Source organism: Brassica napus, chromosome C9 (genome assembly GCF_020379485.1).
Source record: "Brassica napus cultivar Da-Ae chromosome C9, Da-Ae, whole genome shotgun sequence".
Lineage (NCBI taxonomy): Eukaryota > Viridiplantae > Streptophyta > Magnoliopsida > Brassicales > Brassicaceae > Brassica > Brassica napus.
In genome coordinates this window covers 15,508,689-15,535,061 of record NC_063452.1, presented here as the reverse complement: position 1 = coordinate 15,535,061, position 26,373 = coordinate 15,508,689, and the positions used below count along the sequence as shown (strand labels likewise).

The 26,373-nt window shown below is 38.5% G+C and overlaps 1 protein-coding gene and 1 non-coding gene across 2 annotated transcripts; one reads left to right on the top strand and one right to left on the bottom strand.

Annotated features, from left to right (window-relative positions):
• On the bottom strand, window positions 1-15,044 carry LOC111211815. The gene is made up of 6 exons (XM_048767687.1): window positions 14,829-15,044; window positions 14,232-14,642; window positions 13,687-14,081; window positions 11,897-13,350; window positions 542-657; window positions 1-480 (listed from the first exon to the last, which is right to left on the bottom strand). The coding sequence occupies exons 1-6, from the start codon at window positions 15,042-15,044 to the stop codon at window positions 1-3; spliced, it is 3,072 nt and encodes a 1,023-aa protein (XP_048623644.1).
• Window positions 15,045-25,754: 10,710 nt separating this feature from the next.
• LOC125593515 lies at window positions 25,755-25,861 on the top strand. Its single transcript, XR_007329419.1, has one exon. It is a non-coding gene; the product is annotated as a small nucleolar RNA R71 (small nucleolar RNA).
• Window positions 25,862-26,373: the final 512 nt, after the last annotated feature.

Here is a 26,373-nt window from a genome sequence, read left to right as displayed (position 1 = left end):
TCATATACTGCTACTCCAAGGAACTTCTTCCCGCTTGCTTCTGACCTGATCCCAAGTAGTTGAGAAGTGTTTATTATAATTGTCTGGAGAATGTCTCCAGAGAATTACATCATCGCTGTGCTGGATGGTTGGGACGGGTACTGCTTGTATCTTAGCATGTAGATCCTGAAAAAGGCGACTTCTGTGTCCTCTAACTAACCACTGATCAAGCGATACAGCTTCACATACCCTCGCATTCCCTATGCCACACTGAGATAGCGTGTGTCCTGTAATATCAATAAGTTTGTCCATTTTCAGCCAGTCATCAAACCAGAAAAGTGTGTTTTGCCTATTTCCAGTCTGAACCCTGAAGAAAGGGTATGCTATGTGTCTCAGTTTTAAAAGCTTCCTCCAAATCCAAGACCTCTTGGCATCTTCTTTAGCATCCCAAAACGAACTATGTCTCAAGAGGTTGTTGAACCCAAGAGACCCAAAAAGAACCTGTCAAAGTAAACAGCCTCCAGATCAGAGAGAGAGAGAGCAAATACTCTAGCTGACTCACGAAGCCTACGCAGCCCAAGGCCTCCTTCGGTTTTCGGGTAACACAAGCCCTCCCACTTAACCTTCGCTTTATGAGACTGATGAGGAGATCTTGACCACAACAAAGCGCTGCGAAGACTTTCAATAGTATCAAGACAACAAAAAAAGTTCTCATTAGTCTGATGGTATAGTCAATTATCATTTAAAATTTTATATATATATATATATATATATATATATATATTTTTTTTTTTTTTCTTTTGACAGCAAACGTCTCTTCTATTACTCAAACTTGAGGTGGTCTGGGAAGCCAGACCGGAATAGAACAACCAATAAAACATAATGATCTATGAAAAGAACGTGCATTTCTAGCAAGCGCATCGGCAATCTCATTCTGCGTCCTCGGAATATAGGTAATCTTGAAGTCTGAAAAACACAACCGAAGAGTTTGAATGTTTTCCAGCTCAGTTGAGAAGTTGGGCCAATCTTGTGGCTGTTCCATCCACTACAAGAAAACAGCGATATTCTGACGGACATTCCGACGGAAAATGAAATCCTCGGAATATACCGAGGAATTTCCGAGGAAATTCCGAGGAAACACAAAATTGGGTTTCCTCGGAATTTCCTCGGAATATACCGACGGAATTCCGAGGAAACTACAGTCCGTCGGAATATTCCGAGGAAATTCCGAGGAAAACTCTGTTCCTCGGAAAAAACCGATGAATTCCGAGGAAATATTATAGCCGTTGGAGAGCCGTTGGGGGATTTTACAAAATTCCGAGGAAATTCCGACGAACTAGTTTTGTCCGTCGGAATTCCGTCGGAATTTCCTCGGTATGTCGGCAGGATTTAAACTATAAATACAAGCACTCCTCTTCCTCTTCATTCACTTCATATCTTCATCCTCCCTCTTACTCTATTTACACACGAATTTGATTCATAAAAAATATGTCTTCTTCAAATTATTTTCGTTCTTGGATCGATCGACCTCATTTGGATCCGAACACGAGATTGCTTACGGAAGAATACCAACGAGGTATAACTGAATTCATGGGGTTAGTTCACCGACAACCGGAAGCAAAAACAGGTATGTTAAGATGTCCTTGCTCTAATTGTAAAAATAGAAAGGTTATTAAAGAGTGGGATGTTTGGACTCATCTATATTTGAGTGGGTTTACACGAAGTTACAAAATTTGGTATCATCATGGGGAAACTGATTATGAACATGGTAGTACTAGTGAACCTCAGCCAGCGGTTAGATTAGAAGAACCAATTAGAACGGATGTAGATTATGGTGTAGGTACTGAGCAGATGGTAAATGATCATTTTAGAGGGGAAGATTTACCCAATGCAGAAGCTAGGAGATTTTATGATATGTTGGATGCTGGAAAGCAACCATTGTACGAAGGTTGCAGAGATGGTCATTCAGCTTTATCATCTGCTACAAGATTGATGGGCATTAAAACAGATTATAATTTGGCTGAAGACTGTGTGGATGCGATTGCTGATTTTGTAAAAGGTATTCTACCCGAGGATAATGTAGCTCCTGGTTCATACTACGAGGTTCAGAAACTCGTAGCTGGTCTTGGTTTATCGTATCAGGTAATAGATGTATGCAGCGACAACTGCATGATTTATTGGAGGGTGGATGAACAGCGGGTTACATGCAAATTTTGTGGAAAGCCTCGTTATAAAGATACAATTGGAAGAGTTCCAGTGCCATATAAAAGGATGTGGTATTTACCTTTGACGGAAAGGTTGCAGAGGTTGTATCTGTCTGAACGCACAGCGCAACCAATGAGATGGCATGCGGAGCACTCAACAGATGGTGAGATCAGACATCCTTCAGATGCAAAAGCGTGGAAGCATTTCCAATCAAAGTATCCCGACTTTGCGTATGAGAGAAGAAATGTCTACCTTGGATTATGTACTGATGGTTTCAGTCCGTTTGGCAAGAGTGGAAGACAGTATTCTCTATGGCCCGTCATTCTTACACCATACAACCTCCCCCCAAACTTGTGCTTGCGACGAGAGTTTTTGTTTCTCTCGATTCTCGTTCCCGGACCAGAGCATCCTAAGAGATCACTTGATGTGTTTCTTCAGCCACTAATATATGAGTTGCAACAACTATGGGCTCAAGGTGCTGAAACATACGATGTTTCGTGTAAAGAAAACTTTCAAATGCGGGCAGTACTAATGTGGACAATAAGTGATTTTCCAGCATATGGTATGTTGTCTGGATGGACAACGCATGGAAGGCTATCATGTCCATATTGTCAAGATAACACTGATGCTTTCCAACTAAAGCACGGAAGGAAAACGTGTTGGTTTGACTGTCACAGGAGATTCCTACCACCTGATCATCCATATCGTAGGAGTAGGAATTTGTTTACGAAGAACAAGAGGGTGTTTGACAGTCCACCTCCGGAAATTTGTGGGAAAGATTTGAAGATACAACTAAGAGATTTTGGTGCAGAAAGGACGCCAGAAGTCGGTGGACATGAGCGTTTTCCGGTAGATGCTGTTGGAGAACTACATAACTGGCACAAAAAAAGTATTTTCTGGGATCTGCCATACTGGGAGGATCATCTGCTAAGGCATAATTTAGATGTCATGCATATTGAGAAGAACTTTTTTGACAATCTCATGAACACGATCCTTAATGTTCAAGGTAAAACAAAGGATAATTTGAAGTCAAGACTGGATTTAGTCGATATATGTGCTCGTTCAGAACTTCATGTTGATGAGAATGGTAGGGCTCCTTTTCCCATATACCGACTTGATGCAGCGGGAAAAGATGCGTTCTTTGATTGGATTTCAAACGATGTGGAATTTCCAGACGGTTACGCATCAAATTTGCGTAACTGTATCGACAGAAAGGAAGGAAAGTTTACTGGCTTGAAAAGCCACGATTGCCATGTAATGATGCAGCGCCTCCTTCCGTTCGCCTTCAAGGAAATATTACCACGAAATGTTCATGAAGCAATTGCAGGGATAAGTGGTTTCTTCCGCGATTTATGCACGAGATCAGTGACTCTTGAAGGTATTGAAAATTTGAAGACTAACATAGCCGTGATTCAGTGCAACCTTGAGAAGATATTTCCTCCCTCATTTTTTGATGTTATGGAGCATCTTGTTATTCACCTGGCAAGAGAATTGGAACTTGGTGGTCCTGTGCAGTATAGATGGATGTATCTGTATGAGCGGTATATGTTCCATTTGAAGAAGATGGTGAAAAATTTAAGTAGGGTGGAAGGTTCTATAGTCGCACAGATGATCAATGAAGAAACTTCAAACTTTGCCGAGTACTACTTTCCAGCAGAAGTTCAGACCAAAAACAGAAGACCTGCTCGGCATGATGATAGAGGCGAACGGGCAACATATCATGTTACGGTTCCAGACATTTTCACAGACGTTGGACGACTTAGCGGAAAACCAAAGGACCGTCGACTTACTGAGCAGGAGCGCAGTCATTTGCAAACATATTTGCTCACCAACTGCGAAGACGTTCTTCAATATGAGAGGTAAATAAATGAGCTTACAAATTTTTATTTTAACAAGTTGAAATTTAAATCTTAATTAATTACATTATTGTCATCATATACAGGATTTTCATGGCAGAAAAGCGGTTCGAGTATAGATACGCCACAGAGGACGAACTAGAAGAAATGAAGCAGAGAGAATTTACTGGATGGATGTTTACTTATGTGAGTGCTTTAAACAAATTAAAATATATTTTATCACATATTTATACTAATTCACATTTATTGATATAATATATATATATGTGCTATTAATAGGTGTCTGCTGGTTTGGCCAGAGGTGAAACATTTGACGATTGGATACGTGAGATGGTCGTTGGACCAAACTTTGTTGTGAAGTCATATCCGAGATTTTGTACTCGAGGATATGCATTCACAACTCAGAAGAGGAGACGTTCGAGTACGACTTATGATGCTGGCGTTTGTTCTGCATCAGGAGATGATGTATACTACGGACACATACATGAGATTTTGGAAATCAAGTATTTGGGCATGGTTGGATTGCGCTGTACTGTTTTCTATTGTGATTGGCACGACAACACCCCAGATCGAGGTGTGAGAACAGATGCATTTGGTGTTATATCAGTAAATTCGAGGCGAAAGCTGCAATATTATGATCCTTTCATTCTTGCTTCCCAGGCCGATCAGGTAATTAAATGTTAATTATTCAGAATGATTCATCATCATGTGTATTAATTTATAATTTTTCTAAATGTTACAGGTTTGTTATATCAAGTACCCCCGGGTAAGGAACAGAGATGATCCATGGGTTACTGTTACAAGACTCAACCCGAGAGGCCGAGTTCAGGGAAGTTCTGAGCTGGAAGACCCACTACAACCAAGCACATCCGGCAACTGTAGTGCAGCAGAAGATTTAGCTGGAGTTGGCCTTGTAGTCGATTTAACCGACTTTGGAGAGGAAGCCGTCGTTCACGTAGAGGATGAACCAGTAATTGGAGAGTTTCACCAAGATCCAGATTCAGATTCATCTGGTGATGATGACTCGGAAACAGACTACCATTGAACTTATTTTTTTTTTTTTTTTAAGAAATACCGAGGAAATTCCGAGGAACACTTGATATAACCTCTTTCCTTGGATAATAGTTATTTGGTTTATCTAGCAAGGCAAAGCTGAATACGAATTAAAAGCTACACAAAACACAACCAAATAAAACAAAGAAACCATGTAAAAGAAATACGAACTCATAATTAAGAAACCTAAAAAAAAACTCAGTTCAAAATTAACAGAAAATAAGACCATAAAACGTTAGAATAGAAAAGAAAATAAAATAGCCGGTGATAGCTCCTACTCCTCGTCTCCTGCTCCAGATGTTCCTGCATCGTTGGGTCTCTTGGACCTCTTTCTTACCATGTGTGTACCACTCGAACCCGAACCAGAGCTGGATGGAGAGTTGTCCCGATGAACTACATCATCCTTTTGGCAACGACACGGCCTGATACGTGAAATGGCAGCCCAGATCTTGTGTAGCATGTCGTTGTTTGTCTTTATGCTCTGATCTCTCCAATGTTGTTGCTGGCGCGAAGTGGCGTTCGGTGGAAGCTCTTGCAGCTTGTACTGGCTGGAGTCTGATGGGAGTAGCTGATGGGGTTGTGAATCATCTGGAATGGCTTGTGCAGCCTCATCTTGTCCTTCTTCATCAACCACGCCCTTGCCTTTGGTCTGATATTTTGGCGTGAAGAAGGATGGCTTGTCTACTAGTGCGGTAGCAGGGGGTAGAAACTCAACTGCAGCCTCTGAAAGTAGAGCAGTCAGGCCGATCTGAGGCAGGTGGCAGTAGAGTGTTTTCTTCGCTCGGTCCTGGAATACGTAGACGTAAGGACCATCCCGATCGATCCTCGAGTGGGGACCAGCTATGAACTCCTTACTTACTAGAGAAATGACATCCAGGTAGTTCCAAGCAATGTTGTTCGATCTGTCCAGTGCTACCTGGTGGTTCTCACAGTCTACACCCACATGTCTAAGGATCCGAGTAATCACTGCACCAAATCCACATGCATTGCTCTTGGATTTGGTTACTTTCCCCTTGTATCCTGCTAAGTTTGCGGCCAGCACCGCTCCCATGTTGAAGGCAGTAGCAGGTGGGAATGTAGAGTTTCCAAATGCCGGTAGCAAATGCCTCACACCTTGGTACAGGAGGCACAACTCCCATTGCGTGACTGATGCGGCTGTGGTTGTCCCGTATAGCAATGAGCCAATGAGGCGTGTCGCATATCTCAGTACTGGGCTCCGGATAAGTGACTCCTTTGCCTGAGAAGATCTATAAACCCCTGTGCCAATCGTTTCCCAGAAGTTCAACAGCTCTGAAGTCCAATAAAGACCATATGTCCTCTCCCCCGCACTCAATCCAAATAGTCCGCAGAGGTCTGTGAAAGATACCTCATAGTATACTTTCTGCACTACGAATGCCAGAAAACCTTCCTGATGGCTATCATCGGGACGGGTGACGTATGCGGATGCTATGAACTGGCGTACCAACTCCGGATAAGTGGGTTCCTTGAGGTTGCATAGTTGGCCTAGACCCATGTTCTGGAACAGTCCTTCAATGTCTGCTTTGATTCCCAATATTGTCATCGTCTCAGGACATGCTAGTTGTGTAGCCGGAACGGCTACCTTCTTCATGTTGTTGTAGTGGGTGGTATCAGACTTATCCCACTTCTTTGGCCTTTGCTTCTCCAGCTGTGACGAACCCGCTTCTTGTGTGTTTTTCTTTGCTGATGTTTTCGTGCGCTTCATTCTCTACAAAATAGAATCATTGCTCTCAACATGGTTATAATCAATTAAGAAGGCAAAGCTGAACATGAAAATGAAAAGCAAAATCGAGTTGTGATAAAAAAAAACGAAATTGAAAAAAATTCTCTATCCCTAAATCATCTCAAATCATGTTCCAAACTCGTTGATCACAGACAATTGTGTTCTATTCCATGTTTAAACATCTGTTTCATGCATATTTGATCAAGGAATCAACACGGAAATAAGAAATTCACAAAACCCAAAAAATTGCTCAAGAACACGATTTCAGAATGTGGAGATTCGCGGAGTATACCTGTCTTAGGGTGAAGACGAGTGTAGGAATCAGGTAGAGCTCGAAAAATCAAGTGGAATAGAGCCCAAAATTGTTCAAATCGGATGATTATAGAGAGAGAAAGGGGGGGGGGCGAATTATAGGGGAAATCGGAGGGGATGAGAGTTCTAAGGTTTAGATCCAAAAAAGGTCGGGTTTTGCCTTATAATTCTGTTTTCCGAACACGCATCGATCGATGCGTTTTGTTTCTATAACGCATCGATCGATCACATTCTTACGGCCCGGGCCATCTTGGTAATCGATCGATGCGTTTTTGTTCTATAACGCATCGATCGATGCGTTTTTAAAAAAACATACAAGATTTTCCGAGGAAATTCCGAGGAACAATTCAGATTGTCGATCGATCGATGGGATACTCTCATCGATCGATCACAATCTTACGGCCCGGTCCATCCTAGTAATCGATCGATGCGTTTGTGTTCTATAACGCATCGATCGATGCATTTTTAAAAAAACATACAAGATTTTCCGACGAAATTCCGAGGAACAATTCAGATTGTCGATAGATCGATGGGTTACTCTCATCGATCGATCACAATCTTACGGCCCGGTCCATCCTAGTAATCGATCGATGCGTTTTTGTTCTATAACGCATCGATCGATGCATTTTTAAAAAAACATACAAGATTTTCCGATGAAATTCCGAGGAACAATTCAGATTGTCGATAGATCGATGGGTTACTCTCATCGATCGATCACAATCTTACGGCCCCGTCCATCCTAGTAATCGATCGATGCGTTTTTGTTCTATAACGCATCGATCGATGCATTTTTAAAAAAACATACAAGATTTTCCGAGGAAATTCCGAGGAACAATTCAGATTGTCGATAGATCGATGGGATACTCTCATCGATCGATCACAATCTTACGGCCCGGGCCATCTTAGTAATCGATCGATTTGTTTTTGTTCAAAAACGCATCGATCGATGCGTTTTTTTAAAAAAAATTACGTTTTGAAACCCCAAACACTAGTTCGTCGGAATTTCCTCGGAATATTCCGAGGAAATTTCGAGGAAGAAGAGGGTTTCGTCGGAGTTCCCTCGGAATAATCCGAGGAAATTCCGAGGAAATAGGGTTTTTAAACCGAAAACAACGTTTTGCCGTTTGAATAACACCTATATAACCCTTATTAAGTGTCTTACGTTCATTATGAAGTCAAAAATTTGTTCCTTACCGTATAATTAACACTTTTCCGATTGTATGAACGAAATCTCGCAACATAAGAGAAACACTTATACCTTTTAACGAACGGTAAAGGGAATACTTTCAATTAGTTTTGAAATTTGTTATTTCATGGTTTATGCTCATGTATACAAAGAATCCTCAATGGTATGCATTACAATTGTATAAGAAATGAAATACGGCAAAAAAAATTGATGTTTTGAAACCCCAAACACTAGTTCCTCGGTATTTCCTCGGAATATTCCGAGGAAATTCCGACGGATATTTTACTATCTGTCGGAATTTCCTCGGAATATTTTCATTTTACCGGGCAAATATTTCGCGAAAATTGAAATTAGAATTCCGACGGAATTCCGACGGATAATGTCCGTCGGACCCTAGGTTTTATAACCACGAGCCCCTTCTTCTTCCCCATTTCTCTCTTCTTCCTCTGCGCGACTCCTCTCTTTCTCTCCGGCGATTTCCCCCTGAAATCCGACGATATCTCCGGCGATCTCCCTCTTCTCTTACACAAATCATGTAAGGACCCTATCCCACTCTCTTAGGTTCTATTTGTTAGGTTTTTGTGTAGTTTTGATAGATTTTTGTTAGGGTGATTGGTTAGGATTGTGATTTGGTTGTATAATAGGTTTAGAATTGTGATTTGGTTGAATAATTTGTTTTGTTGAATTGATTTAGAATTTTTTTATAATTTTTTTATTTTTTGTATTTATAAAATCAATTTTTGTATATAAAATCGATTTTTGTATTTTACAAAACGATTTTTCTATATAAATTCGATTTTTTGGATTTTACAAAAAAAAATTTCTATATAAATTCGATTTTTTGGATTTTACAAAACATTTTAATTATTAAACAATTTTTATTTATTAAAACTATTTTTGTTTATTAGAACTATTTTTATATATTTATTAAAAAAATTTAATATATATAAATCTTTTTCTGTGATTAAATTATTTGGGATTTTTTTTAATAAAAAAAATTAATTTATATATTTCTGTATTTATTAAATATATTTTTTAATTTACAGGTCTCATGATGATCAGACCCGGCCTCGACAGCGTCGTGGTCGTGGTGGTACGGGGAGCCAGTCTCGGGATTCCAGCCATTTTCAGGATTCCCCTTCGCCCCACAGCTCCAACCATACATCTCCCTCTGCTGCACCCGCTCATGCTCCTCTCGCTCCCGCTGCTGCATCCGCTCCTGTTCCTCCGGGTCCTCCGGGAGTGATGAGGGTTGCGGAGTTGGTTCAACAGCCCGGTCGTGACCATCTTCCGTATCTCACTCCGTATCCACATGGACGGGGTCAAACATGGTAATTAAACATTTTTTTTCTTTAAATTTGGATTCATTATTAACCGTTTGTTCTTTTAATAAGGTTCAACCGATCCGGGAACGGGATCAGCGCATGGATCAACCGTATGATGTACTCGGCCCTCGACAGTGGACATCCGACTTTCACTCACTTCCCAACCGACAAGCAGGTTCTGTGGTTTCGTCAGTTTGCGGTAAGTATTCTAATTTTTTACTTATATTTTTAATCTTTAATATAAATTTTCTACTAATTGTGTTTTTTTTTCAGCAAGAGTTCAACTGGAATTCCGATGAGACGCTCTTTATCTATCACCACTTCGTCCATAAAGTAATGGACAACTATGGGAAGCAGATCCACGAGTGGAAGAAGAAGTGGGAAATCAATAAGGTTCGATTTAATTTATTAAACAATTTTTTAATTTATTAAACTATTTTTTAATTTATTAAACTTTTTCTTTTTTTTTTAATTAAAAGGTCCCAAAGTCGATGAACGATACGGTCTGGAAGGAGTTGTGTGCGCATTGGGATAAGGAGGAGACGAAAGAAACTTCTTCCACCAACTCCACCAACCGCAGGAGCGACCGTAAAGGGAAGGGCATCTACAAGCATAACTTGGGTGCTCAATCTATTGCCACTCTCGGAGATCGCATGGTAAGTTCAACCGCTTTTTCTTCAATTATTTGAGTTTCAGAATTTAAATTTATTGTGCATTTCTTCTAATTTCTAATGTTTCTTTAATTTTATGTTTTTTTTCAAGGCGGAAGAAAATGATGGCGAGCCGGTCGATGATCTCGCCCTAATGAGGAGGGCGTATACCAACAAGAAGACCGGCCAGATTGATGACGGTCTTGTGAGGGACGTGGTCGACCTGGTCCAAACTCAGGTGGTAGACGAAGTGTCTCAGCTTCAAACCGAGGATGACGCTTCGACGGCTTCGACCAACTTGTCCCGGTTTCGAATCAACGAAATCGTTGAATCCGTAAGTTTTTTTTTTTTAAGTTCAATTCATTTATTTCTTGGTTTAAATTTCTAAATTTGGCTTTTTTCTATTCAGTCGGTTCCAAAGAAGAAGGGACGTTTGTTCGGTTTGGGTCGTCGCACCCGGTCGGTTCCTCCTTCTTCTGCACCACCGCCCTTTGTTGATCCAGAAGTACTTACGGCTCAGTTGAAGGACAAAGATGATCGAATATCTTTGTTGGAGACCCAGATGGCGGCTCAACAGGCGGGCTATGAGGCACAGAGGAGGCTGAACCAGCAAATGATGGAGATGATGCAGAGGATGTACCCGAACGAGGTGTTCCCGGACGTGCCAGACCCGTAGTTTTTTTTTCCCCAATCTCGGAATGTTTTATTTTTATTTGTGAAACTTTGAATATTAATTAGTATGATTTCAATTTTACTTTTAATTTCATATTTTCGAATTTAAATTTCAGAAATTTTATTTTTTCAAAAAAATTAATATTTTTTACATTTCGAGGAAATTAATTATATTTTTCACTACATCGATCGATGCGTTTTTGAACAAAAACGCATCGATCGATCCGTTTTTTTTTAAAAACATAGCGAGGGACATTTCCCTCGGAATTTTCCGAGGGACAACTCCCTCGGAAAATTCCGAGGAACGGATCCCTCGGAATATACCGAGGGAACAGTTCCTCGGAATAAACCGAGGAAAAAGTCTGTCGGTATACTCCTATCGATCGATGTATATATGTCCAAACACGCATCGATCGATGAACTTCCGAGGAATTATCCCGACGAAGTTCTACCTCGGTATATTCCGAGGACTTTTCCGACAAACAAGGGATCCTCGGAATTTCCTCGGAAATTTATTTCCTCGGAATTCCGTCGGAAAATTCCGAGGGATTTCAGAGGAAAAAAGAAATTCCGAGGAATTATTTCCGACGACGTATTTCGTCGGAATTGCGTCGGAATAACGATATTCCGACGAAATTCCGACGATTTTTTCCCTCAGAATCCTTGATGTTTTCTTGTAGTGATCATTGCTATCAGATCCTTGCAGTCCGTCCCAAACTCTTGACAAGTCGAGTGTTGTATCATGCTCTCCATTGCCCACTTTAAAGCTTCCAGTTCCGAGTGTAACGATGTCTCCCTCCTCTGTAAGTTCCTTGACCCCATGAGTTGTATCTTCCCCATTGCATCCTTCCAGACCCATCCTATTCCACTAAATTGAGCTGTGGAAGTCCATGAACCATCCACCGTGCAGATATTACCCAAGCTTAAGACTTGTGGTTCTTCAATAGTCTGTACATTTGGCAGAACCGGCATCGAGTCTCTTGCATTGTACCAAGCTTGGCACTCACTCTCTGCATACCTGACTAGCTCCAATGGATCTCTGTTTATGCCTCTAAACAACTTATCATTCCTAACTTTCCAGATAAACCAAATTATCCAAGGATAAGGGTCTCTGTCCTCTTCTGGTTCCAGAATATCATTTTTCCTCCAAAAAAGGAAGTCCATATTAGCGTAAATACTCGATACAAGAAAGATTCCAGAGCTCGATGGTGTTTGTGATAACTCCCATGCTTGTAAGGCCGGTAGACACTCAAAGATAGCATGAGTAACGGTCTCTTCTGGCGCTCCACATCTTGGGCAGTAATTGTCACATCTCATGTTGCGTCGTACCAGATTTCTTGTTACGGCTATCTGTCCAGATATTAGTTGCCATATAATATGGCAGATCTTTTGTGGCGCGTTCACCTTCCAAGCGAAGGCTTGAAGTTTTATGATGATCGGCTGTAGAACTTCTAACTCCTCTTCATCTTTCATCAAGTTTGTCGCAACCCAATATCCCGATTTGACAGTATATTGTCCAGTCTTTGTGTAACTCCAGCAAAATGTATCACGTCGATGAGTACGACTAATGGCCAAACTCTGAATCATCGGGATGTCTTCTTGAGCTACATATTGCTCCAGTAATCGAGTGTCCCACTCTTTGGTGACAGAATTAATAAGGCTGCTTACAAGCATCTTAGGATTCACTGCTGGAGCTCGGGCACTCGCCGGCCTAGCTGGCATCGTAGGGATCCAAGGATCTTCCCACACATGAATTTCGTACCCTGAGTGCACCTTACTTCTAATTCCCAGAAGCAATAACTTCCTCGCGGCAGATATACTTGTCCATACATAAGATGGAGTATCTACAGTGCCCATTCGCAACGGCGAACTGAGACGGTAATATCTTCCTCGGAGAACTCTCGCTACTAGTGAATCCGGAAATTGCACAAGCCGCCATAGCTGCTTAGCTAGAAGAGCTAGATTAAATTCATGGATCATACGGAAACCAATTCCTCCCTCTTCTCTAGGCGCATACATCTTTTCCCATTTTGCCCAGTGAACTCCTCTTTTCGGAGGATTCGAGCTCCACCAGAACTGTGCAATGGCACTTGCTAGGTTCTCACATATCTCCAAAGGAAGCAGGAAGCTGGACATAACATAGGTCGGGAGAGCTAGTAATATCGATTTAATCAAAACCTCCTTCCCACCCTTAGATAACCATCTACCAGTCCAGCCATTCACTCTATGTAGGAGCTTCTCCTTGAGGAAGGCAAATAATTTGCACTTTGAACCACTAATATCCTCTGGGATTCCTAGATATGAGCCCATCCCACCTTCATTTTGTATACCAAGAGTGTCCTTTATCTGCTGTCTAACATTCTCTGGGACCCTTTTACCAAAGAGTAATGAGGATTTGTCAAAGTTAATGCGTTGACCTGATGCTTTCTCATATTTCCTTACTACTTTCATAACTTATTCACATTCACGGGGCTCTGCCTTACAGAAGAAAAGGCTATCATCAGCAAAGATAAGGTGGGATACCGAGGGACAAGCGCGAGCAGCTCTCATCCCCGTTATCTTCCCTTGATTCTCTGCTTGATTAAGAAGGCTAACGAGCGCTTCCGTGCATAGAATAAATATGAAAGGAGATAAAGGATCTCCTTGTCGTAAACCTCTCCCTGGGACTATGTTTCCCCTTGGTTCACCATTCATGAGGACTTTATACTTGACCGAAGTAATGCAACGCATAATCCAGTCAATCCACATCTCGGAAAAGCCCATCTTTCGCATGACTGCTTCAATGAATGACCATTCCATCCTATCATATGCTTTACTCATATCAGTCTTTATAGCCATTCCTTTAACCCTTCCTCCCGACTTAGTTCTCAAAGCATGGAACATCTCCTGAGCTATCATGATATTATCCGTGATCTGTCTACCTGCAACAAAGGCTGACTGGGTCTCTGATATTCTCTGTGGGAGAACCTTCTTCAATCTTTGGCATAAGACCTTAGATATTATCTTGTAGCTGACATTACATAGACTAATAGGTCTAAATTTTGTCATCTCATTCGGCTTTGTCGTCTTAGGGATTAAACAAATATTTGTATCATTAAGGCCCTGTGCCATTGTTCCGTCAAAAAGGAATTGATTAACCATACGAGTTAAGTCATCTTTGACAATATCCCAGAACTATTGATAAAAGAGAGCTGTCATTCCATCTGGTCCTGGGGCTTTTTCCGGACGCATAGCGAATAATGCTAATTTTACCTCCCATTCAGTTACAGGGGCTGTAAGGTCGGCATTTATTGATCCTGTGATCGTTGTTGGAACCTCTGATAGTGCCTCAGCTATATCCTCTGGGTCAGAGGATTCAAATATTTGCCTAAAATAACTAGTAGCAATGGCTACTAGCCCCTCCTCATCCTCCACTATATTTCCATTCTCATCCAGGAGTTGCTTTATCCTATTCCTTGCTCTTCTTTGCTTCACCAACGCATGAAAATATTTTGAATTCCGATCGCCCTCCCTTAACCAAAGAACCCTACTTTTCTGTCTCCAAAACATCTCTTCTGCCTTAAGAGCAGCAGATAGTTCCTTCAGAGCTTCAGATATTTCCTCTGTAGTAGCATCATCATCCAAATACAGTCCCTCCACCTTCTCCTTTAGCTCCTCGACTTGCTTTGCCGAATTCACATTGTTTTGTCTCCTTCATTGACTCAGTGCTTTCCTACAGCTAGCAATATGCTCCATTATATTCGCATCTGGAGGCAAATCCTCTGACTTCCAACCTTCCAAAATGACATTCCTTAGTTCCTCATTATCCAGCCACCGCTTATCAAATTAAAATTTTTTCTTTTTCCTAACTGGCTTTGTGAGAATATCCGCAAGGATCGGACGATGATCCGATCCCCACAGCCTAAGGAACTTCGTCGCGGTGTGAGGGAACTTTTCATTCCAATCCTCATTACCCAGTGCTCTATCCAATCTGCATCTAACAGTTACTCCTCTTGATCTTTTCCCCACCCATGAAAGCTTATTCCCAGTAAATGGAAATTCCAGCATTCCACAGTGGCTTAACATCTGCTTGAAAGGTAAGAAAGAGCTATCAGATCGGTTTCTCCCTCCCTCTTTCTCGCTGTGATCATATATTTAGTATTTCAATTAACCATTAAAATATTTGTACATTATTTTATTGTGCCTAAGAGCACGTTCAACGCTGTCTCTTAAGTGCGTATTTAACGCTTAAACGTGATTAAAAGAAATAAAAAAAAACAAAACCCGAAGCCACGTTCCTTAATTAGGGGCGCTATGATACCGTATGTTACGGGCACGTGTCACACAATAATTGGAATGGGCAACGGTGGAGACGCGTCTTCGTTTCATCTTCTTTCTTTTCTCTCTTTTGGTTTCTCCGTCTCGACGACGAGAATGGCGATTCCTCTGGCTCTCGGTGGCTCTTCTCTCGTCGACTCCTAGGCGACGTCTCCTCTCGTCGAGGAAGGAAAAAGGAGACGTCTCAATCGATGACTCTGCTCGAGGAAGGATGACGGCGATTTGGATGGAGAGCTTGAGTCAGTGGCTCTCCTCATCGATAAGGCGATGTCTCAAACGGTGGGTCTCGTCGACGAAGGAAAGCAACGATCTGACTATTGGTGGCTCTCAGAGACGTAGATAAACGCCGCCGAGTGTTAATCTTTTTTTTGGTTGTTGATCAGAAGGTAAAAATCTTTTCACTTGATTCTGTCTTAAATTAAGCATGTCTTAATCTTTGTTTTGGTTGTTGATTTGTTTTTTAACTTGTTTCTGTGTTTCAGTCGGTACATGGATGGATCAAGACGCACGATCCAGGTTCAAGACGAAGATAAACGGCGTCTGTTGCTCAGGCGTATGAAACGGTAATACTTTGTTCATTTGGTTATGTCTTTGAGTCTTCCAATTATCCATGATCCCTTTTGTTCTTTCATTTTCTAATTTATTTTTTTGTTTCTTTCTGTCTTTGAGTCGCGAGATGGATGGATGAAGACGCATGATCCAGGTTCGCCAGACCAAAGGCGTACTCTTGTTGATAGAGGAAAACATTTATCTTTGCTCTGTCCAATAGAGTAAAGCATTGTCTTAGGTAATTGTTAGGTAAAGCATTGAAATGAATTGACTCCTCGGTGATAAATGCTTTGGTTAGGTTTGCGTTGTGTTTAGGTAATAAATTGATGGTTTTGTGTAGTTAATGAATTGATGTTAAGGTTTGATAGATAGAGATGGTGTAGTGTGATGAATATGTTAGGAATATGTCAACTCGGTTTAATAGATATAGATGGTGGTTGTGATCAATGCGTTAATCCTCCTCTTTCTTCTATTAAACTCTTCTCCTTTCTCCTCTTTTCGTCTCTTCTCAATTCGTTGCTTATGTTCTTTTATCTTCTCTCTTCTTTGATCAACGGAAATGGATTACAATCCGTTTACGCAGTCATCAAACTTTGTTGGACTACTTAATAGTCAACAAAGTATTTCCTTTGGTTCATCTCAAGTTCCAACTCCAGTCTCGGAGGATGTTGGTGAGCGCCGGGAACGAGATGGATAAACTCAATTTAATGTTTCAGAGTTCCAAGAAGCAGAAGACAACGAAAGTTCACATGTCGATCTCTTGTATTCTATAAATATGCTTTCAAATATCAGCAATATGATGGATGCTCGAAGAAAAATTCGTGATAGACAATTGCATCAACAGCTGAAAGATGATTTGATTGAACATATATGGCAAAAATTCGGACATAACGAAGGCAAAAACTGAGCTGTGATGCTTCTCTCATATTATTCCACTTTGTTTGAATAATCTTTGTTTCATGTTGTATTTACAAATCAATGTTTAAAATGTTATCTTTTAATATATTTTATTTAAGAATTAATTTTTTTAAAAAAAGTTTATTAATTTTTAATTTCTAAGAATCCTTAATTAAGAGACTAACATTTGAACACATTAAATGCTGCCGTCTCCTGGCCAAATCTCTTAGCACACAATTACTATTAAAAATTAGTTATGATACCCATAATGGGTTTTTGGGTTGTACATGCTCTAAGACGCAGATTTCAATATAGTTTATATATTGAATCGAGAAGGAATCGTACACCATTGACGAGGGAAAACAACTTATTCATACCCGAACTAGGGGTCGCTGAGAAAATACATACCCCAACTTTTACTACATGCCAAAACATACATTCACTAATCAAAAATTTGAAATTCATGCCTGAAATAAGAGTCGATAAAAAAATACATATCCCAACTCGTATTGCATGCCAAAACATACCTTCACTACTCAAAATTTTGAAATTTATGGCAAGTCTTTAGAAGTCAAAGCTAATCCCAATCTATACTATTATTTTCGAAGTAATTTTTCGCAACAGAGCTCTCACATTAAAAATTAGAGTGGCTAAAGTCTATGTTACCCTTAATGAATTTTTTTATATATATATTCTATTATATAATAAAATGAATTTTATATTAAAAATCTTATATATATTTTTTTAAAAATAATTATGATGATTCTTATATATTATGTTGTTATCTTAAATAATATTTTACTATTATAAAAGTAAAAAAAATAAAAGAAGTGATTTTTTACAATATTATATTTTTTTTAAAAAATAAGATAATTCTTATATATTGTGTTGTTATCTTGATGTAAATATTATTTACTTATAATATTTACTTATACAAATATATCTTAAAATCACTTCTTAGAAAATATCCTTATACAAATATATTGCTTCATTAATATTTACTTAGATATTATTTTTATCTTAAAATTTAACTTTCATAATAGTAAAATAATATATAAGATTTTTAATATAAAATTCATTTTATTATATAATAGAATATATATATAAAAAATTCATTAAGGGTAACATAGACTTTAACCACTCTAATTTTTAACGTGAGAGCTCTGTTGCGAAAAAATTACTTCGAAAATAATAGTATTGATTGGGATTAGCGTTGACTTCTAAAGACTAGACATAAATTTCAAATTTTTGATTAGTTAAGGTATGTTTTGGCATTCAATAAGAGCTGAGATATGTATTTTTTTATCGACTCCTAGTTGAGGCATGAATTTCAAATTTTTGATTAGTGAAGGTATGTTTTGACATGTAGTAAAAGTTGGGGTATGTATTTTCTCAGTGACCCCTAGTTCGGGCATAAATAAGCCGTTTTCCCCCATTGACGACAAGAGGTTTGCTTATTCTTTTGATTTTGTTAAAAATTATGTCAATATTTGTGACCCAATCAAAAAAATCACTGTGGCTGTATATGGCAAATATAAAAGAGAATTGATAGAATAACAATGAATGAGATAAAGTGATGTAATATAGAAAATATAATAAGATAAATAAAATATAAAAAATCTGAATAAATTTATTTTATATTTGTTTTTTTTATCAAAATTGTATAGAAATCCCCTAGAAATTATTTGAGAAGTGATTTTGCTTTTTGTCATCACCATAATGATTTTGAAAGAAAAATGACGATATGACATACTAACAATGACGATATGGCTTGAAGCTAATTGTGACATGGACATTTACATTTAATGTTGATTTATATTTTTAGCAAGTTTTAGGATATTTTAATAAATCATATAAATCATCATTAATATAACAATAAATAATATAATACTAAAATATAAATATAATAATATTTTATAATTTTTGAAATAATATTTAGTTAGGGCTGGGCACAAGACGGGTACTTGCTATTTTGTGTGTACTTGCGACTTGACTTGCCTTGTACGAGTAATGAAATTTTTGACTTGTACTTGACTTGTTAAAAACGAGTACTTGGTATTTCAAGTACTTGATCAAAAATAAATTACTTGCAAGTTACTTCTCTTGCTCTATTACTTACTATTTACGAGATTTGTGAACTATTTACGATTACTGGTGAGCTATTTACGAATTTTTTGGAATATTTAAGAACTACTTACTAAATAATACTCTATTAGAAATATACATAAAAATTTGTTTTGTTTATTCTACTTAAAAATTTAGTTATATGAGTTGTTTTAACATGTTACTTGTTTAGAGAAGAAATTTTTGTTATCGTGAAAATTATAAAATATTAATATATCTAAGTATGCATATATATTTTTTATTTGTCTTCTTTATGTAATAATTGACTAGAAGACAACGAGTATTTAAAAATCAAGATAGATACGAAACAAGTAACAAGTATAAAAACATCAATAAATATTTGTGTCCAATCTTAAATGCAATAAAAAAAAGACAAATATAAACAAGTAATTAATTAATCATGTAACAAATAGCAAGTAATGTGGCAAGTAACAGGGCGTAACGAGTCAAGTAATAAAAATAATAATGATACTTGATACTTGACTTGGTCTTGCAAGTAATGAAAATTGTCAACTTGTTAGTTTCCTTGACAACTCCTAATACTTGAATTTTTAAGGCGGGTACGAGTCAAGTAGCGAGTTTAAGGCGAGTAACAAGTAATGATGCCCGGCCCTAAATTTAGTTATAGTTTTATAATTATATAATTTTTATTACTAAAATAATTCTTCCAATTTTTTTGCAGTTTTTAAAAATATTGTAATTTTCTACCTAATACCATAATTTTTTTTCAATGTCTAAAAATTATAGAAGTATTAGTTATTTTATGTTTTGATAGTTATATACCTAACAGTTTTCTCTTAATTTTATAGAATTGGATATAATATATTTTAACCAAAAGAAATATATTAAAACTTGGGGAAATTTTACGTTTACCACTTTCATGGTACCACTATTCATTTTTACCACCACTAAAATAACATTTTCAAAAATACATTCTTCAATAAGTAGCAAAAGACTTTTATATTCTTGTTTTCTACATATATAATAAATTATTATTTAAATATATATATATATATGTATATATATATTTATGTTATTTCGAATTATACTTTTTCAAACTCGAACTTTTTTATAAATTTTTTTTTTCAATTTTTCTTTTCGAAATTTGTTTTTTATTTTTTTTTCAAAATTTATTTTTTTGAAAATCGAAAATTATGTTTGAAACTATTTTAAAACAAAATTATATTTTTTAAGTATTTATTTATATATTTATTAGAATCCTAATTTCACATTCCAAAAATCATACTCCACCCCTCAACTCTAAACCATAAGTCTAGATTAATTAATCCTATGGGTATAAGTATCTTTTACATTTCATTAAAAGTGAGGGTAAAAGTGATTAGTGTAGACATGAAAAATAGTTCTATGAATGTGTTATATGTGGCAATTTCCGTTAAAACGTTTTCCAAGATTAGAATTTTAAATTAATATCTTATTAAATGTAAATTTAACTACGAATTATTTATTTTATCTTAATTTTTACATATAAAATCTAAGAATTATGAAATTTTATTTTTAAATAGAATTAAATTTTGGGGAAATTTTATGGTTACCACTTTCATGATACCACTTTTCATCTTTACCACCACTAAAGGGACATTTTCAAAAATATTTTCTTCATTAAGTGGCAAAAGACTCTTATACCCTTGTTCTCTATATATATATATAATAAATCATTATTTAATTAAATTAAAAATTAAAAACTAAAAAAATTAAAAAATAATTTTTTTTTATATTTTCGAATTAAACTTTTTCAAATTCAAACTTTTTTATAATTTTTTTCTTTGAATTTTTTTTCGAACTTTTTGAAAATCAAAAATTACGTTTGAAACTATTTATTAATTTTTTTTTATATTTTTTAAGTATTTATTTATATATTTATTAGAATCCTAAATTTTACATTCCAAAAATCTTACCTCACCCCTCAACTGTAAACCCTAAGTCTAAATTAGTTAACACTAGGGGTATAAGTGTATTTTACCATTCATTAAAAATATGGGTAAAAGTGGTTAGTGTAAACATGAAAAGTGGTACTATGAATGTGGAATGAATGTGGTATTTGTGGCAGTTTCCCTTAAATTTTAAAACTTTTATTTCTGCACATGGTGTATGATGTTAGGAGTTTTGAAGGCTCCTAAGACAAATGTTGTAGTATAGTGATTGTCGAACCAGTTCTGAGGGATATCAAAGCAATGAGAATGCAAGCACTCACTTAATCTAAGTGCAACCAATGATTTAGATGAGTTTTAAACTACTACTAATACTAGAAAGCAATAACAGAATGATACTTTCTTGACTAAGGGAAAAGAAAACTCATGGGCATAGGGATTAGACCTTGGGTGATCAAGTATCGAATTAAGGATGACAAATGATCAATCAAACTATCAACCTTAAGCCTAGACACAATTCTAAGCAAGCTCTATGTCTAGATAAATGCTCATTTGCTAACATATCTCAAACATCAAATGTCTTTGGTTGAATAATATGAAAGCAATCATTACTAACAAGTCTATTAGCTATCTTAGCACCTTTAACAACAAATGTCTTTGGCAAAGTATACTAAAAGCCTAGGAGAGTTGTTTCAGATATTTCATCAAACACCTTTCGGGTGGGAAATGCCTATTGATCAACTTTTGAGTGGCCAACTCAGAAGATGCATTAGGAATACTCTACTAGCAAGGAACAAGAATGATCTACACTAAAACATCCCAGAACTAACATAATCACCCTTAATCTCCCTAACCCATGAATTCAAAAGGTGATTACTCACTAATCTCCATGATTCCTCTTAAACCCATATTGGATTTCAGATTAATCATGTAGAGAAATAGATAAGAAATCAACAAGAACACAAGAACATAACAATCAAAATCCAAGAGATTGAACTTCTCAAGAGAGTTTTTTTGTATTTCTCAATAGATCAAGGGATAATCTCCTCCTGGTGGCTTACAGAGTATTAAAACAGAGTACCAAAATGCCCTTGAGAAAACATGAATTCGGCCAAACAAATAAACGTGGAGCGACCTCGGCACGTCGCTGCGAGAGGTCGCTCTCGGGTCGTTTCTTCGCGAGCGACCTGGCTGTGTCGCTCCGAAGACGTCGCTCCCGGGTCGTTCCTCGTGAGCGACCTGGCTGTGTCGCTCTGAACTGGTCGCTGTGGTGAGGTCGCTCTAGGAGCTGGAGCGACTTCGCCTTATCGCTCTGAACTGGTCGCTCTAGGAGCTGGAGCGACTTCGCCTTGTCGCTCTAGGAGGTCGCTCCGAAGCGTATAGGGCGAGCAAGTTCATGGCGTCGCTCCGGTAGGTCGCTCTGGCTGGAGTGACTTGAGATAGTCGCTCTGGGCTGGTCACTCCAGGCAGTGCTCGTCCAAAGATCACTCTAATCACCTCCTTTGAGCTCCAAATGCACCCAAGTGTCTCCAGGAACTCCATGTGGTACTCCAATACCTGATAGAGACATATGTATGCAAAATGCAACCTAGACATGACTAAATCCTAATATATATGATGAAAATGCACATGAATAAATGGATAAACAATGTGAATATCAACTCCCCCAAACTTATTCTCTTACTTGTCCTCAAGTGAAATTTCTAGAACTCATAGGGAGAGAAGTTTGAAGGTGGGAGCTCATAGCCAAAAGAAACACACAAAGCACTCAAATCAACATTTAAATTCAGCATTAGTACACCCTATCTTATTATACTCTAGCTTCTCTAGGCCTATCTGAACTCTTTTCATCCCTACACTCATAATCATGCATTCACACATACAAATCAGCCAACTCTCAAGTTCATTAAGCATAGCATCAAGTGAATTCTTGCAAATGGTCAATTGGTCCAAATCATTTGGTTGAGTAAGGGAAGACTTTTATTCAAGTGATTCAAGAGGTTCAAAACATATGATCTTTAAGGTGGTTTACTCTCGAAACAAGTAGACTTGACATTGCACATAATATATCTAAGGAAGGGATCAACTCATGCATACAATGCTCAATCTCCATTGTTCTACCCTTTTCCCAAACATACAATTACACAATCATTCCCAAATGTCAAACCCAACTCACATCTCTCACCAAAAGATCCTAAGAACATTAACTCCTTCTCTTTGAAATCTACAAGGGATTTTTCACAACCTCAAAACATTACTTAGCTCCTAACAACTTTGCTAGCCCCCTTTTTCTTTCTTTTTCTTTTCTTTTCATATTTTATTTTATTTTATTTTTTTTATTTTTTTAGATGGGGGCCAAGACTTTTCATAACTTGAGCTAGAGGTTTTTCTACTTATCCCAATAAGACAATTCACTTAAAGACAAAGAGTCATTTCTTTTCCTTTTTCATTGCTCCCAAATCATAATCACAACTCTCACCCCCCACCTATAGCTAGACAATAGAGTGCCCAATCTAGCAAGAATGAAGATCAAGCATTGTCGTTCCCGATACTCTCAACATTATGCACATGTAAGACTTTCCGAAGAAGGCCTCACTCATCAAACAATGAAAGCTTAAAAGAAGGGAAAGGTTTTGGGAGTGGTCTACCACTAGATTTTGTCAAAATAAGATTGGCATAAAGGATGTGACAACTCAAGTGTGTATAGCCATGACTCAGTACACAAGGGACCATGAGCAAGAAGCATTAAGTTCGTTCAGTTCAAATAAGGTTGTAGTTGGCTTCAAAGACTGAGTTTCAGCAATCAACAAGTTTCAGGAAGAGTCTTCAAGGCTCGAAGCATACAAGTGTTTTTGAGAGGTGCATAAGCTACTCAGGTGCAAACTAATGTTCTTTGCAATGCATTTCAAATCATTGCTCCCAATGCAAGTAAATGCAACCTATATACTCTAGACTCTCCTAGAAATGCAAATGATGCAAACTAAATGAATATTTTTTTTTATGCAAATATATATGTATAATGCAATGCATGAGACTCAAAATCATCAAAGCAAACGTGATCAAATACTTGGTACCTCCCCCAAACTTAAATGACACAGTCTCTGTGTTGTCAAGGAGAGAGAGAGATACCCAAAAAGAGAAAACTAATATGCAAAAACAAAATGGTATATACAAGGGAAAGTAGTGGGTTACCTTCTATGGAGACTGAGTAGAGGGAGATGCTCCCTCCTCGTCGTCCTCAGGTGGTAACTCTTCAAGGTGCTCATCAGCAAGAGTGCCCATCTCTTCAATGTAGAAAGCTTGCCCGAACACAGTTGGTTTCTTCATTTTCTCCTTGATGTCAAAGTGGAGAACATGCCCTTTACCCAAATGGAGATCAATCGTGCCCTCTTTGACCTTAACAATTGCTCCTGCTGTATCTAAGAATGGTCTTCCAAGAATCAATGGGTCCTGAGCCTCCTCACCCATCTCAAGCACCACAAAATCTGTAGGTATCTCATACCTTCCAATCTTCACAGGTAGGTCCTCTAGGATGCCCACAGGGTACTTCACTGAACGATCAGCTAACACCAGAGAGAGTTTACACTTCTTGTACTGAGTGAATCCAAGCTTCTTTGCAACAGACAAAGGCATCACGCTGACACTAGCTCCCAAATCGCAGAGACATTTCTCAAATACCATAGGTCCAAGAGCACAAGGTAGTGTAAAGCATCCTGGATCCTCTAACTTCTTTGGAACATCAAGCCTTTGGATGATGGCACTGCACTCATGGGTAAGTATCATCATGCCTTCCATTTCCTTCTTCTTTGCAGCTACAACATCTTTCAGGAACTTGTTGTCTTGAGGAATCAACATGAAAGCATCGATGATGGGCATTGCAACCTGAGCTTCACTCATTTGCTTCTCAAACAAAGCCTTGTACTTCTCTAGCAGCTGTCTCTTGAATCTACCGGGGAATGGTTGTGTGGGTTCATAGAGAGGAGGAACAAAAGAATTCTGACTTGTTGGAGCAAGAACTTCACCATCCTTCACTGTTTTCTTCTCTTCCCCAACCTTTCCTTTACCCTTGGCTTCCACAATCTTCTCCAAGATTTCATCATTGATTTTCTCATCAACAATCACCACTTCATCATCTAAGTTGATGGCCACCTCCTCACCTAGTTTCTCAGCATCCCTGGTGAGGGTTGTAGGAGGTAACTGCTTACCACTCCTAAGGGTGATAGCTTTGGCCTCCTTGGGGTTTTGGTCAGATTTTCCAGGTAGACATCCTTGCTGGCGAGTCTGGTGAGTGTTCATGGAAGCAAACTGATTCTCTAATTTTTTGATTGTAGAAGCAAGATGTGAGAACTTGTTGTTGAGCTCATTGTAGCTCCCATCAATCTTGGAATGAAGGTTCTTCAACTCATAACCAACATACTTCTCACTTCTAGTCTGAGACTCCAAGATTTGTTTCAGCAGGGTGTCAGTGCTGCTCTCTTGAGGAGCAGAGGAACCAGATGAGGGGTTTTGCTGAGGTTGATAGCTGCCTTGCTGGTTGTTTCGAGGTGGATAACCACTCTGTTGGTTGTTGGGATAGGATTTCTGTTGGTAGTTGTTGTACTGAAAGTTGGGCTCTTTTTTGTACCAGCTACCATTGTTGTTGATGAAACACAGCTCTTCCTGACCTTCCAAACCCTCAACCTCATGGACAACAGGTGGTGTCTCTTGGCTTGGGTTACCAACAAAGTGCAGCTGCTCTTGTGTGGCTTTATCAGCAAGGAGGATGTCTATCTTATCCTGTAGAGCTTTCAACTCCTTCCTCGTCTGCTTATCATCTGTTCGACTACTTCTGTCGTGGTCTCCACTGTAGACTGCATCACTCTTAACCATTTTGTCAACCAGCTCCTCTGCATCTTCCCCAGTTCTCCCCAAGAAGAACCCATTGCTAGCTGTATCCAGTCTGGCCCTGTACTTAGGAAGAGCACCACGATAGAATGTGCTCAGTAAGCTCTCCTTAGAGAAACCATGGTGTGGGCATTGAGCTTGGTAGCCCTTGAATCTCTCCCAGGCTTCACTGAAGCCTTCCAAGTTCTTCTGTTGGAAACTGGAGATCTCATTTCTCAGCTTAGCAGTTCTTGAAGATGAGAAGAATTTCTCCAAGAATGCTCTCTTGCACTCATCCCAAGTAGTGATAGAGTCGCTGGGTAGAGACTTCTCCCACTGACGTGCCTTATCCCCCAAAGAGAAAGGGAATAACTTCAGCTTTAAGGCATCCTCTGACACACCATTGGTTTTTGACAACCCACAGTAGCTGTCGAACCTGTCAAAGTGATCGAATGGGTCCTCTAAAGCCAAGCCATGATATTTGTTGTTCTTGATCACGTTGAGGAGTCCTGACTTGACCTCAAAGTTGTTGGCTGCCACAGCCGGTGCTCGGATTCCTAGTCTATGACCAAGAATGTTGGGCCGGTCATAAGTACCAATGGGTCGAGCTGCCCGCGGTTGGTGTTCTGCCCCTTGCGGTGGATCTGCCATATCAATATCCAATCTCTGCAAGTGGGCTTGTTGTTCTTCTTCTCTTCTAGCTCTAGCACACTCCCTCTCGAAAGCTCTGATGTCTGCTACTATTGGAACTAGGT